The following is a 12,050-nucleotide window of genomic DNA, read 5'->3' as shown; positions in this document are numbered from 1 at the left end:
CCTGTTTCATTACCCAGAACCAAATCCAGTATGGCCTCACCTCTTGTTGGCCAGTCTACATATTGTGTCAGGAAACCCTCCTGCACACATTGGACAAACACTGATCCATCTAACGAACTTGAGCTATAGCTTTCCCAATCAATATCAGGAAAGTTAAAGTCCCCCATAACAACCACCCTATTACTTTCACTCTTCTCCTGAATCATTCTCGCAATCCTTTCTTCTACGTCTCTAGGACTATTAGGAGGCCTGTAAAAAACTCCTAACAGGGTGACCTCACCTTTCCTATTCCTAACCTCAGCCCAAACTACCTCAGATGGCGAGTCTTCATCCATCGTCCTTTCCACAGCTGTAATACTATCTTTGACAAGCAATGCCACACCTCCCCCTCTTTTACCCCCACCTCTGACCCTACTAAAACATTTAAACCCTGGGACCTGCAACAGCCAATCCTGTCCCTGTTCTACCCATGTCTCCAACATCGAAGTCCCAGGTACCAACCCACGCTGCAAGTTCACCTACCTTATTTTGTATACTTCTTCTAGAGGAGATGAACATTACTTACACGGGGAAAGACTGCACAAAGCTATGGGAGTCCTCGTGCCTAAATCTCAAAAAGCCTCCAAGTTCAGTGGGTAAAAGAGAAGGCAAATGAGATGTTGGCCTTTATTTCAAAGGGATTGGAGTATAAAAGTAAAACATGGCATTAATCAGACACCAGCCGGGTAACTGTGATCAGTTTGGGCCCCATTATCTAAGGTAGGCTATACCGGCATTGGCGACAGTCCAGAGAAGGTTCACCAGACCGATATCACATATGGAGGGACTGTGTTATGAGGAGAGGTTGAGTAGGTTGGGCCTGTACTTTTTGGAATTTCGCTAACTGAGAGGCAACCTTATTAAAACACACAAGATTTCGAGGGGACATGACAGGATAGATATTGAAAAGTTGTTTCCCATTGTGGGAGAGCCTGGGACCAGAGTGCATCGTCTCAGAATAAGGGGGTCACACATTTAAGATGGAGATGAGGAGGAATGTTTTTCCCTCAGTGAATAGTGAATCTGTGGATTCTGTACTGCTGAGGGCTGCAGAGGCCGAGTCATTCGATATGTTCAAGGCTGAGGTAGACAGATTTTTAATCAGTGAGAGAATCGAGAGTGTCTGGGGGAAAGGCAGGAAAGTAGAGCTCAGGATAATCAGATCAGCCGTGATCCCATTGAATGGCACAGCAGACACAATGGGCTGAATGGCCTCGTTCAGCTCCTACATATTATGGCCTTATGTTCGTGCTGGATTAAGCTAGTGTCCAGGAGCTCCCATCTCCTGCAGTCACAACACACCACCTCTCCTACCATCTTTATTATGTCAGCATTCATTTATTTTTGTAATTAATTTCCAACTGTACCTGGATGCTGATGGGGTTGGGAAAGGGAAGGGGCAGTCCCTCACTAACCAAACCCATCTGCTTACACCCTGTCCCAGATACACCCTGGGTCTGGTGCATTTTGTAAGGCCCCAGTAGCACTAACAAATCTGCACAGTAACATGGATTGTGGGTGGCAGAGACTGCACCAGGTTGGTGGGAGGATGGGAGACTGTCTCTAACACTGGTGGCATTGTTCCTTTTTCTCCAGGAGACTGCTGGTTTCTGGCTGCATTGTCCTCCCTGACAATGGAACGGGATCTTTTTGCTCATGTGGTGCCACCTAATCAAGACTTCCAACGAAATTATTGCGGCATTTTTCACTTCCGGGTCAGTATCACGGGGTGATGTGTCTGTTCATACAGTCCACTGTTACTCTGTAAATAACAGCACTGTTGCTGTCGTGTATTTGCATCTATACTCTATTGTTTCACCGTAATATATTGCTATGTAATGTGTCTCCAGCTATATCCTGCTGTTGCAATGTAATATATTTGTATTCCTACCTGACTGTAGGTGGCTCAGTGGTTAGCACTGCTGCCTCACGGGGTCCCAGGTTCGATTCCAGCCTCGGGCGACTGTCTGCGTGGAGCTTGCACATTCTCCCTGTGTCTGCATAAGTTTGCGCTGGTTTCCTCCCACAATCCAAAGATGTGCAGGTTAGGTGAATTAGCCATGGGAAATATGGGGTTACAGCGATTAGGTAGGTGGGTGGGTCTGGGTGGGATGCCCTTCGGAGGATCAGTGTGGAATTGATGGGCTGAATGGCCCACTTCCATCCACACTGGAGGGATTCAATGATTCCATGTTACTTTGTAATATATTTGTCATAAGATCCCACTAATTGCTGTGTCCTATATATGTGTGTATACCCCACTATCGCTATATAATGTCCCAGAGAGAGAAAACAATTTTCTAACTGGGGAGAAAATTCAGAAATCTGAAGTGCAAAGAGGCTTGGGAGTTCTAGTCCAGGACTGTTGCAAGGTAAACTGGCAGGTTGAGACAGTAGTTTGGAAGGCAAATACAATGATGGCATTTATTTTGAGAGGACGTGAATATAAAAGCAGGGATGTACCTCTGAGGCTGTATAAGGCTCTGGTCAGAGCACATTTGGAGTATTATTCCCCTGAGGGTAGTCAGGAGCAATCACATTGGCTGGGAGTCTGAAGCCACATGTAGGCCAGACCAGGTCAGCGCAGCAGATTTCCCTCACTAAAGGGAATCTTAAAAGACTGTTCATGCGGGCGTGGGTGTTAGTGGTTGGATCAACATTCCTTGCCCATCCTTAATTGCCCCAAAGGCAGAGTCTGGAGTTACATTGATGTGGGTCTGGAGTCACATGTAGGCCAGACCACGTAAGGTTGGCTGATTACATTCTCCGAAGGGCATTAGTGAACCAAATGGGTTTTATACTTACATGGTCATCATGAAATTTGTTTTATTCCAGATTTATCTTGAATTCAAAATTCACCATCTGAACCAATGCCCTCAGAGCATTAATCTCGTGTTCTGGATTACAATCAAGCACGTCATTTATAATATGGTTACGATTAGGCCAGTTTATAAATCTAGATTTTTAAACAAAATTTAATTCAAATTTTGCTACCTGCTGTAGTGTGATCTGAATCCACGTCGGCCTGCAGTATTCTGGGTTACTAGCTCAGAGATATTGCCACTACCTCACTTTCCAATATGAACAAACGTGAACAGAGACAGTCAGAAATCAAAGCAGACAGATTCACCAAGTATCTGGTACCAACAGTGGAGAGAGAAATAGAGTTAATGATTTCATCTGGAAAGTTCAGACTCCAGAGAGTCAGTGCAGACTGTGCAGAATAATTCATGTTTGACTCGGTGAATGTTTTAAGGAGCTCTCTAACTGTGGAAGACCAGGAAGCCTATGGGTGTCACCGACATGGGCTTCTGAAAGACATTTTATTAAGTTCCACATGGGAGAGCATCAGCAAAAAAGTAGAAAATGGCTGGACATGTTGAAAGCTGGAGTTGGAGGTGAAGGGGAGCAGTGGTGGTTGGGATCTCTGCTGGAGTCTTAGCTGTCCGTTAAAAAGTTAATGACTTGGACAACGAGCGAGATTGCAAAGATTACAGAATACAGTAAGTGTTACAGAGCAGGATTTACAATGGAATGTGGACAGAATATGTGACATTGATAAAACTCTGACAGCGTTCAAACCAGGGCCATGTGAGATTGTTGACTTTGGATCAGACACAAATGGGGGTCATTTCCCAAATGTTGAGGAACTAGGAGAATAAGGGAGAAATGCGGATCTTTTGTTTGCAAATTGTTAGAAACTAGCGGTTAGGCACAGACAGTGACTCGAGTAGCCCGTGGAATGTTGGTGTTTAGCCAAAGCAGGCTGGTACACGAAGGGGAGGAAGTTTTTGTTTTGGTTCTGTCGATGGTGTTGAGTCAGCAGTTGTAGGATAACATTTCATGGTGGTCAGCCAACGTCAGCAAGGATATATTGTATTGACCTTGGAGAGTTTCCAAGCTTCGACAAGATTATATGGAGTTTACGAAGGTTCGTTCCTAGAAGGAAAATGCAGTAGGGCAAGGAAATGACAGATACAGAGAAAGTAACTGCGCTGATGGCGGAGACCAGAACCAGGAAATCAAATATTCAGATTGGAGTGAGGCTTTTCAATCGTGAAAGCAGAAAGTAGAAGAACATCAGAAATAGACATGTTGTAGAGGAACCGGTGTTGGACTGGGGTGGACAAAGCTAAAACTCACCCAACACCAGGTTATAGTCCAACAGGTTTATTTGGAAGCACTAGCTTTCGGAGTGTCTCTCCTTCATCAGGAAACTAGTGGGGGAAGATCATAAGAAATAGGGACAAGGGTAGGCCATTTGGCTCATCAAGCCTACCCTATCATTCAACAAGATTATGGCTGATCTGTCCAAGGCCTCAACCTCTTTCATACCAACCTCTCGTGGCCATCAAACCACCGATATTTCAGGAATCTACTGATCTCCTTGTTAAATACTTCCTGAGATCTCACCTTCACAACTCTATGGGTTGGAGGATGCTGCCATCTGGAAGCAGAGATTTCCCTCACCTCAGTTTTAATGTAAGTTCCTTATTCTGTGCGAACGTTAATTCAACACTCCCGAACAAGGCAAAACACTGATGATGGGCTTTTATCCGAAACGTCGATTTTTCCTGCTCCTCGGATGCTGCCTGACCTGCTGTGCTTTTCCAGCACCACTCTAATCTTGACTCAACATCTTTCCTGTCAAACCCACTCAGAATCTTGGATGATTCAATAAGGTCATCCCTCATTCTTCTGAACATGAATGAATAAAAGCCTAACCTGTTGAATATTCTTAATAAGGCAACCCCTTGGTCCCAGGACTCAGTATAAATGATTTTCTTTCAAACTGCTTTTTTTAACTTTCAAAAGTATACTTTATTCATAAAAACAACTCTTTGTATACAAGAATAGTCACCAATGCAGTTCATATCAAGTAAACAAACAAAACACTGACAACAACAGAAGTTGCTGGAAAAGCTCAGCAGGTCTGGCAGCATCTGTGGAGAGACATCAGCGTTAACATTTCGGGTCGTTTGACCCTTCCTCAGAACTGGAGAACTCTCTCCACTGACGTGCCTGACCTGCTGAGCTTTTCCAGCAATTTCTGATTTTGTCTCTGATTTACCGCAACCGCAATTCTTTAGGTTTTTTTTAACAAAACATTGGAATTGATTCTATCTAACAAACCAAAGACCTCCCTTATACATACAATACTAATGTTTACACTTATCTGAGACTCTCAGAGGGTCTCATAACTGAATGCAGTATATCCTCTCGTAAATACAGGGGTGAAAACTGGTCGCAGTAATCCAGGTGTGGCCTCACCAACACTCTGTACTGTTGTTTCCAATTGATAAACTACAACTCTCCCCAACAATACATTTCTCTCAGAGATGATGGAGTGACAGCCCAAGTTAGCATTGATATTCAGGATGATGGAGTGACAGTACAGATTAAAATTGATATTCAGATTGATAGAGTAGGCTCAGGGCTATATGTGGCCTTTAATTCCTTGAACTTCAGTGTAGTATTTGCACATGAAGAGACTTTGACATTTATTTTACAGAGCTCTATGGTATGAACTTGTCAAATAATGACAATACACAGATAAAAATCACAAGCTTTGCATGGCTTAAATCAGTCATTCAAACAAACCATTCAACTGAGCAGGATTGTGTTGGTGTTTCGCAACGCGTTGATAACAGACCTTCAGGGAAAGTAAACAGTGAGTTCGCAGTCACACCTTCAGCAGAAAGGGCAAACGTGATTTATTTATCTTGGTTACTTTGGATACGGATCGTTTAGGACTGAGAGTCCAAGTTCCATGGTATAATAGGCAGTCTGCGTGAGAAGGAAGTGCTCGTTCCCGAAGGTGAGAGGCCTCTGGAGGGGAGAAATGAAGGGGGTTCTGAGACAGATGGACAGGTCCTGGGGATCAATCAGACAAAACGCTGTGAGGCTCAGTTCCAGGGAGAGTGGAGGGAGAGATTGTACAGCAAGAGAATGAAATGTTTGAGGCACACAAGTTATGATTAGAATTAAATTTATTGTTACTTGCACTCAAATTACACAAGAATGGGAGTACAGTGAAAAGTGTATAATGGCAGTAGACAGTATGAGAGGGATAGTACTGTATGAGATAAGGTTAATAACAAACAATCCAGATCTTTTTCAATATACAATTTCAGTCACATCACACTGTAAACGCTTGCTATAAATTCTGTGTCCTACGATCTTATACTCCACAACCACCTGATGAAGGAGCAGCGCTCCGAAAGCTAGTGCTTCCAACGAAACTGGTTGGACTATAGTGTGGTGGTGTGTGATTTTTAACTTTATCCACCCCAGTCCAACACCGGCACCTCCAAATAATAACAACTGGAACAGACTTCAATCTCCATCCACATAATACCAGGGACGATCAAAGACCAGGGAGTTATCCCACCAGATTACTGGCCAGCTTGTGAAGAGGAAATGCTGGCCTGCATTACACTGTGGCTGGGTGACTGATCTGTGTTCAACCTCCCTAACACACATGGCCTTGTTTTTACTGGTGTGTGTGAGAGAGACTCGAACAGCAGCCATCCCCTCCCAGGTGAATAACAGACATTACAGTTTCATGGCAAAATGAAATAGAGCAAGAGGTGCATTTATATTGCACCTCTCACACATTCAGGCCATCCCACAGCTAATTTTGCAGCTAATTAAATGCCCTTGGAATTTGGTCACTGGTGCACAGTAGGAAGCCCCTGAGCACAGCAAGCTCCCACAAGAAGAAACCAGCTTTAATCAATAATGTACAATTGCAACACTTAAGGGACATTTAGATGGGTATATGAATCGGAAGTGTTTGGAGGGATATGGGCCGGGTGCTGGTAGGTGAGACTAGATTGGGTTGGGATATCTGGTCAGCATGGACGGGTTGGACCGAAGGGTCTGTTTCTCTATGACTCTACAAGTAGGTGGGATTCCGGGAGAACTCCCAATTTAACACCTCCTGGAAGCAGTACCTCTGATAATGGTTCAGAGGTGAATCTGAGTGAACCCAGCTTCAGGCTGCTGGCGAGCTGAGCCACTGACATTCTCACTTCCATTTTCCCCAAGTGATTTGAGGTGAACACAACCCAGAGAGGGGAGGTGATGGGGAGAAAAGAGCAGAAGACCAAGGTGTAACAGAGCAGGAGGAAGCTCTAAAATCCCAGCCTGAAATGACAGGGTCCCCTGGCTGCTGCCCTTTATCATGGCGCACCTGGAGAAGGAAGGACTTGCCAATAGTCTCAATGAAAGACACGAGCAGAGGATTGCATATTTATTTCCAAACAAAGAATATACTCGGGTCAATAGGAGCAGAGGCTCACTCAGCTAATCCCAGGCATGGCAAGGCCGTCCTATGAGAAGAATTTCGATTGATTGGCCCGGTACTCTCCAAGAGTTGAGGACAATGAGAAGGGGGACCTGATTGACATGTACAAAAATGCCCACAGGTTTGGATAGACCCGGTGCAGGGGGGATGTTTCCCCTGGGTGGGAAGAGTTTAAAACCAGGAAACACTCAGGGTGCAGGGTAGGCCGCATCAGACAGAGATGAGGAAAGTTTCTGCAGTCAACAGGCAGTGAAATGTGTGGAATTCTCTACCACAGGAGACCAAGACAAGTAAGACCTCGCTACAATTTCAGATTTGGAAGGGTTATGGGGACATGGCGTTGAGATACAGGAACAGCCATATTGAATTGATTTGAACTGAATTGAATTTATTTTCACGTGTACAGTGAAAGGTTTTGTCTTGCGAACAATACAGGCAGATCACAGAGTTAAGTAGCATGGATAGTAAATAATAGGTAAACAGCAGCAAAAATTGACCTGTTATTCTCTCTGATTGCAGTTCTGGCATTTCGGTGAATGGGTGGATGTTGTAGTCGATGATCTCCTTCCCACCGATGAGAGGGGACAGCTGATTTTCGTCAGGTCATGTGACTGGAACGAGTTCTGGTGTGCTCTGATGGAGAAGGCCTATGCCAAGTAAGTGATGGATCATGGGAAGGGGGTCAGGTTGGAGAGGCAGAGCTTTAGTCTCGGTCTGCCTGCTGCCCAGCCAGCAGTGTGCCCTCCGAGGGTCACTGAGGGTCAGTCACTGCCAAGGGGCGAGACTGGGTGGGCAATGACAGCTTTTCCCCTGATGTTCTCCCAGCTTCTCATGACTGTGCCAAGGGGGAAGGGGAGGGGCACAGTAGTGGGAGTGAAGAGAATTACTTTGACACTGCCCTCACCCAGCAAGCCACCCACATTTGGCAGAAATGACGGGATGTCAGCCAGGGGCCCCTTTGCCAACCCAGTTTACTGAGGACAACTGGGCTTCACCCTGACTGAGCTCAGGACGAGATCAGGGAGTGAAGCTAATGGGGCAGCCTGGCCTGGGTTCTCAGTAACCAGGAGGATATATCTGAAATCTAATTGTTACACATCCAAACGTTTACAAACTTGTAATCTGATACCAATAAAGACATGCATTATTACCACCCCAGACATAGAGTCATAGAGATGTACAGCATGGAAATAGATCCTTCGGTCCAACCCGTCCATGCCGACCAGATATCCCAACCCAATCTAGTCCCACCTGCCAGCACCCGGCCCATATCCCTCCAAACCCTTCCTGTTCATATACCCATCCAGATGCCTTTTTTTTAGATTAGTTTAGATTACAGTGTGGAAACAGGTCCTTCGACCCAACAAGTCCACACCGACCCGCCAAAGCGCAACCCACCCCTACCCCTACATTTACCCATTACCTAACACTACGGGCAATTTAACATGGTCAGTTCACCTGACCTGCACATCTTTGGACTGTGGGAGGAAACCGGAGCACCCGGAGGAAACCCACGCAGACATGGGGAGAATATGCAAACTCCACACAGTCAGTCACCTGAGGCGGGAATTGAACCCGGGTCTCTGGCGCTGTGAGGCAACAGTGCTAACCACTGTGCCACCGTGCCGCCCACAAATGTTGCAATTGTACCAGCCTCCACCAATTCCTCTGGCAGCTCATTCCATCCACACACCACCATCTGTGTGAAAAAGTTGCCCCTTAGGTCTCTTTTGTATCTTTCCCCTCTCACCCTTAACCTATGCCCTCTAGTTCTGGACTCCCTGACCCCAGACAAAAGATTTTGCCTATTCATCCTATCCACACCCCTCATAATTTTGTAAACCTCTATAAGGTCACCCCTCAGCCTCCGACGCTCCAGGGAAAACAGCCCCAGCCTGTTCAGCCTCTCCCTGTAGCTCAAACCCTCCAACCCTGGCAACATCCTTGTAAATCTTTTCTGAACCCTTTCAAGTTTCACAACATCATTCCTATAGGAGGGAGACCAGAATGTTCCTCAACCAGTAACACTCAGTGTCAGTATGTACAGGAGCACAGTGAATCCCTAGTTAATGCCCATCACCGTCACTCACTAATGTACAGGAGCACGGTGAGTCCCTGGTTAATGCCCATCATCGTCACTCACTAATGTACAGGTAACCTGAGCTGATGCCTTCACATTGTGGCACAATGGGATGGAGGGAGGGGCTCAGGGAAGGTGCAATATTTCGAGATAATGAACGTCAAAAGTGCCTGTTTGTGTGTAACAGCAGATTATCTTATTCAAGTAGCAAGTTTTAATCTTTAGAATGAAGGGTACAAACGTACAAAGAGGCAGCACAGACACAAAGGATCGCGATCTGTCTGACCACTCCACTAATCATCGACAATTAGTACAGGTCAGTACAGCACAGACCATCTCTGTGCTGACCAACAAACACCTGACTACATCGATCCCATTTACCTGCCTTTGGTCCACGGCCTACAATGCCAGGCTTTTGAAATGCTCACCCAGGTGCTTTTCCAATGTTGTGGGGAGATCCTGCCTGCACCACCCTCTCAGGCAGCCCCTTCCATCTTCCAACCAGCCTCTGGGTGAAAATACCTTACCTCCCGTCTAAACCACTGACTCCTCACTCTGAACTGATGCCCTCTGGGCTCAGACATGTCTGCCAATGGGGAAAATGTTCTCATGGTCTACCCTGTCTATACCTCTCATCATGCTGTATCAGATCCCCCACTCCCAGCCCCTCTGCTCCAGGGAGAGCAATCCCAGTCTGTCCCAGTCTAGTCCCTCCTCATAACGGAGACTTTCCATCCCAGGGAACGTCCTGGGGAATCTCCACTGCCCCCTCTCCAGCCCAATCACCTCCTTCTGTTAATGTGGTGACCGGAACTACACACAGTGTTCCATGTGTGACCTAACCAATGTTGTATGAAGGTGTAACGAGACTTCCTTGTTCCTATATTGTCCCCCCAGCTAATGAAGGCAGCCATCCCATCTGCCTCCTTCTCCACCCTGTCTGGCTATACTAACACGCTCAGGGATCTATAGATTGTACACCAAGGTCCCTTTGTCCCTCAGTCCACCTCAGGGACCGACCATTCATTGTATATGTCCTTCCCTTATTAAACCTCCCACAATGCATCACCTTGCACTTAAATTCCATCTGCCATTGCTTTGTCCAGTTTGACAACTGCTCAATATCAGATTGTGGCCTGAGACCATCCTCCACATTATCAGCAATTGTCATGTCATCTGTAAACTTACCAATTGTGCCTTCTATAATCAAATCCAAGTGGTTAATGTAAATAGCAAACAGCAAGGTCCCAGCACCGAGCCCTGTGGTACATCACTGGTTACAGGCTTCTCATCACAAAACAGCCCTCCACCATCACTCTTTGCCTCCTATTTGTAAACCAATTTTGTGTCCAATTTGCCACCTTGCCTTGGGTCCATAGCTCTTACTTCTTGGACCAGCCTTCCATGGGGGATCTTGTCAAAGGTCTGACTGAAGTCCACGTAAATCACATCAACTGCACTGCCCTCCTCAATATGGTGTTAATTAATTGAAACGAAAATGAGATAAGGTTTATTTTGGTCGAATGTAGTATTTGGGTCATTGAGATGTGAGGTGTGGTAAATGTGACAGGCTCAGGAGGACTTTGGCCCATGGTTTTCTAATCTTTTGAACATTGGGAGCTACCCTCAGATAATGTCTGTGACTAATGTGGACTCACTGATAGAGGTAGCTCACTCTATAGATGTAGTCAGTTGGTTGGAAGTGAACAAGATGAACGGTGATATTATTTGCAACTGGAAATGCCAAAACCCTCTCCTTTCACAAACTATTTCACCAAGTGTTCAATCCTTTGCGTGTACAGAGCTTCTGCATTTACTGAAAAGAGACATCACCTAATGAAGCGTTTTTGTCTTATACTCATCAGGACATGTTACAACACAAATCAGCAGTAATGGGTGCATTCTCCACAACAATGTCTCGACCAAACAGAGTCCACCTGATGACCAATCAGTACTCTCAATGGGAGCCCTCTGCTAGTATTCTTGCAAAGTGTCCTGATAAGTGCAAGGCAAAACTCTTCGACAAATCGTGCCTTCCTTTGACAATGGATCCAGTTCTCCCAACAGCTTACAATCTTCATGAAGAAATGAGTGCTGTCAGCACTCCATCAGGATGGGTTGGAAAAGAGTGGTTATGCTAGGGGATTTTAACTTTCCAAACGTAGACTGGGACAGCCACAGTGTTAAGGGCTTAGATGGAGAGGAATTTGTTAAGTGTGCACAAGACAATTTTCTGATTCAGTATGTGGATGTACCTACTAGAGAAGGTGCAAAACTTGACCTACTCTTGGGAAATAAGGCAGGGCAGGTGACTGAGGTGTCAGTGGGGGAGCACTTTGGGGCCAGCGACCATAATTCTATTAGATTTAAAATAGTGATGGAAAATGATAGACCAGATCTAAAAGTTGAAGTTCTAAATTGGAGGAAGGCTAATTTTGACGGTATTAGGCAAGAACTTTCGAAAGCTGATTGGGAGCAGACTTTCGCAGGTAAAGGGATGGCTGGAAAATAGGAAGCCTTCAGAAATTAGATAATGAGAATCCAGAGAAAGTATATTCCTGTCAGGGTGAAAGGGAAGGCTGATAGGTATAGGGAATGCTGGATGACTAAAGAAATTGGGGG

At 45.5% G+C, this 12,050-nt stretch overlaps 1 protein-coding gene across 1 annotated transcript in view; it reads left to right on the top strand.

The window, feature by feature from the left end:
- Positions 1–12,050, top strand: part of LOC122548527 (calpain-1 catalytic subunit-like) — a gene marked incomplete at its 3' end in the record, with an annotated part of 75,138 nt that overhangs the window by 24,633 nt on the left and 38,455 nt on the right. Inside the window, exons 4-5 of the mRNA XM_043687288.1 lie at positions 1,636–1,754; positions 7,868–8,004. Of these exons, the coding sequence (XP_043543223.1) occupies positions 1,636–1,754; positions 7,868–8,004 (256 nt within the window). The remainder of the gene's footprint in view (positions 1–1,635; positions 1,755–7,867; positions 8,005–12,050) is intronic.

This window comes from Chiloscyllium plagiosum, chromosome 3 (genome assembly GCF_004010195.1).
Source record: "Chiloscyllium plagiosum isolate BGI_BamShark_2017 chromosome 3, ASM401019v2, whole genome shotgun sequence".
NCBI lineage: Eukaryota > Metazoa > Chordata > Chondrichthyes > Orectolobiformes > Hemiscylliidae > Chiloscyllium > Chiloscyllium plagiosum.
This window is presented reverse-complemented; position numbering and strand designations above follow the sequence as displayed.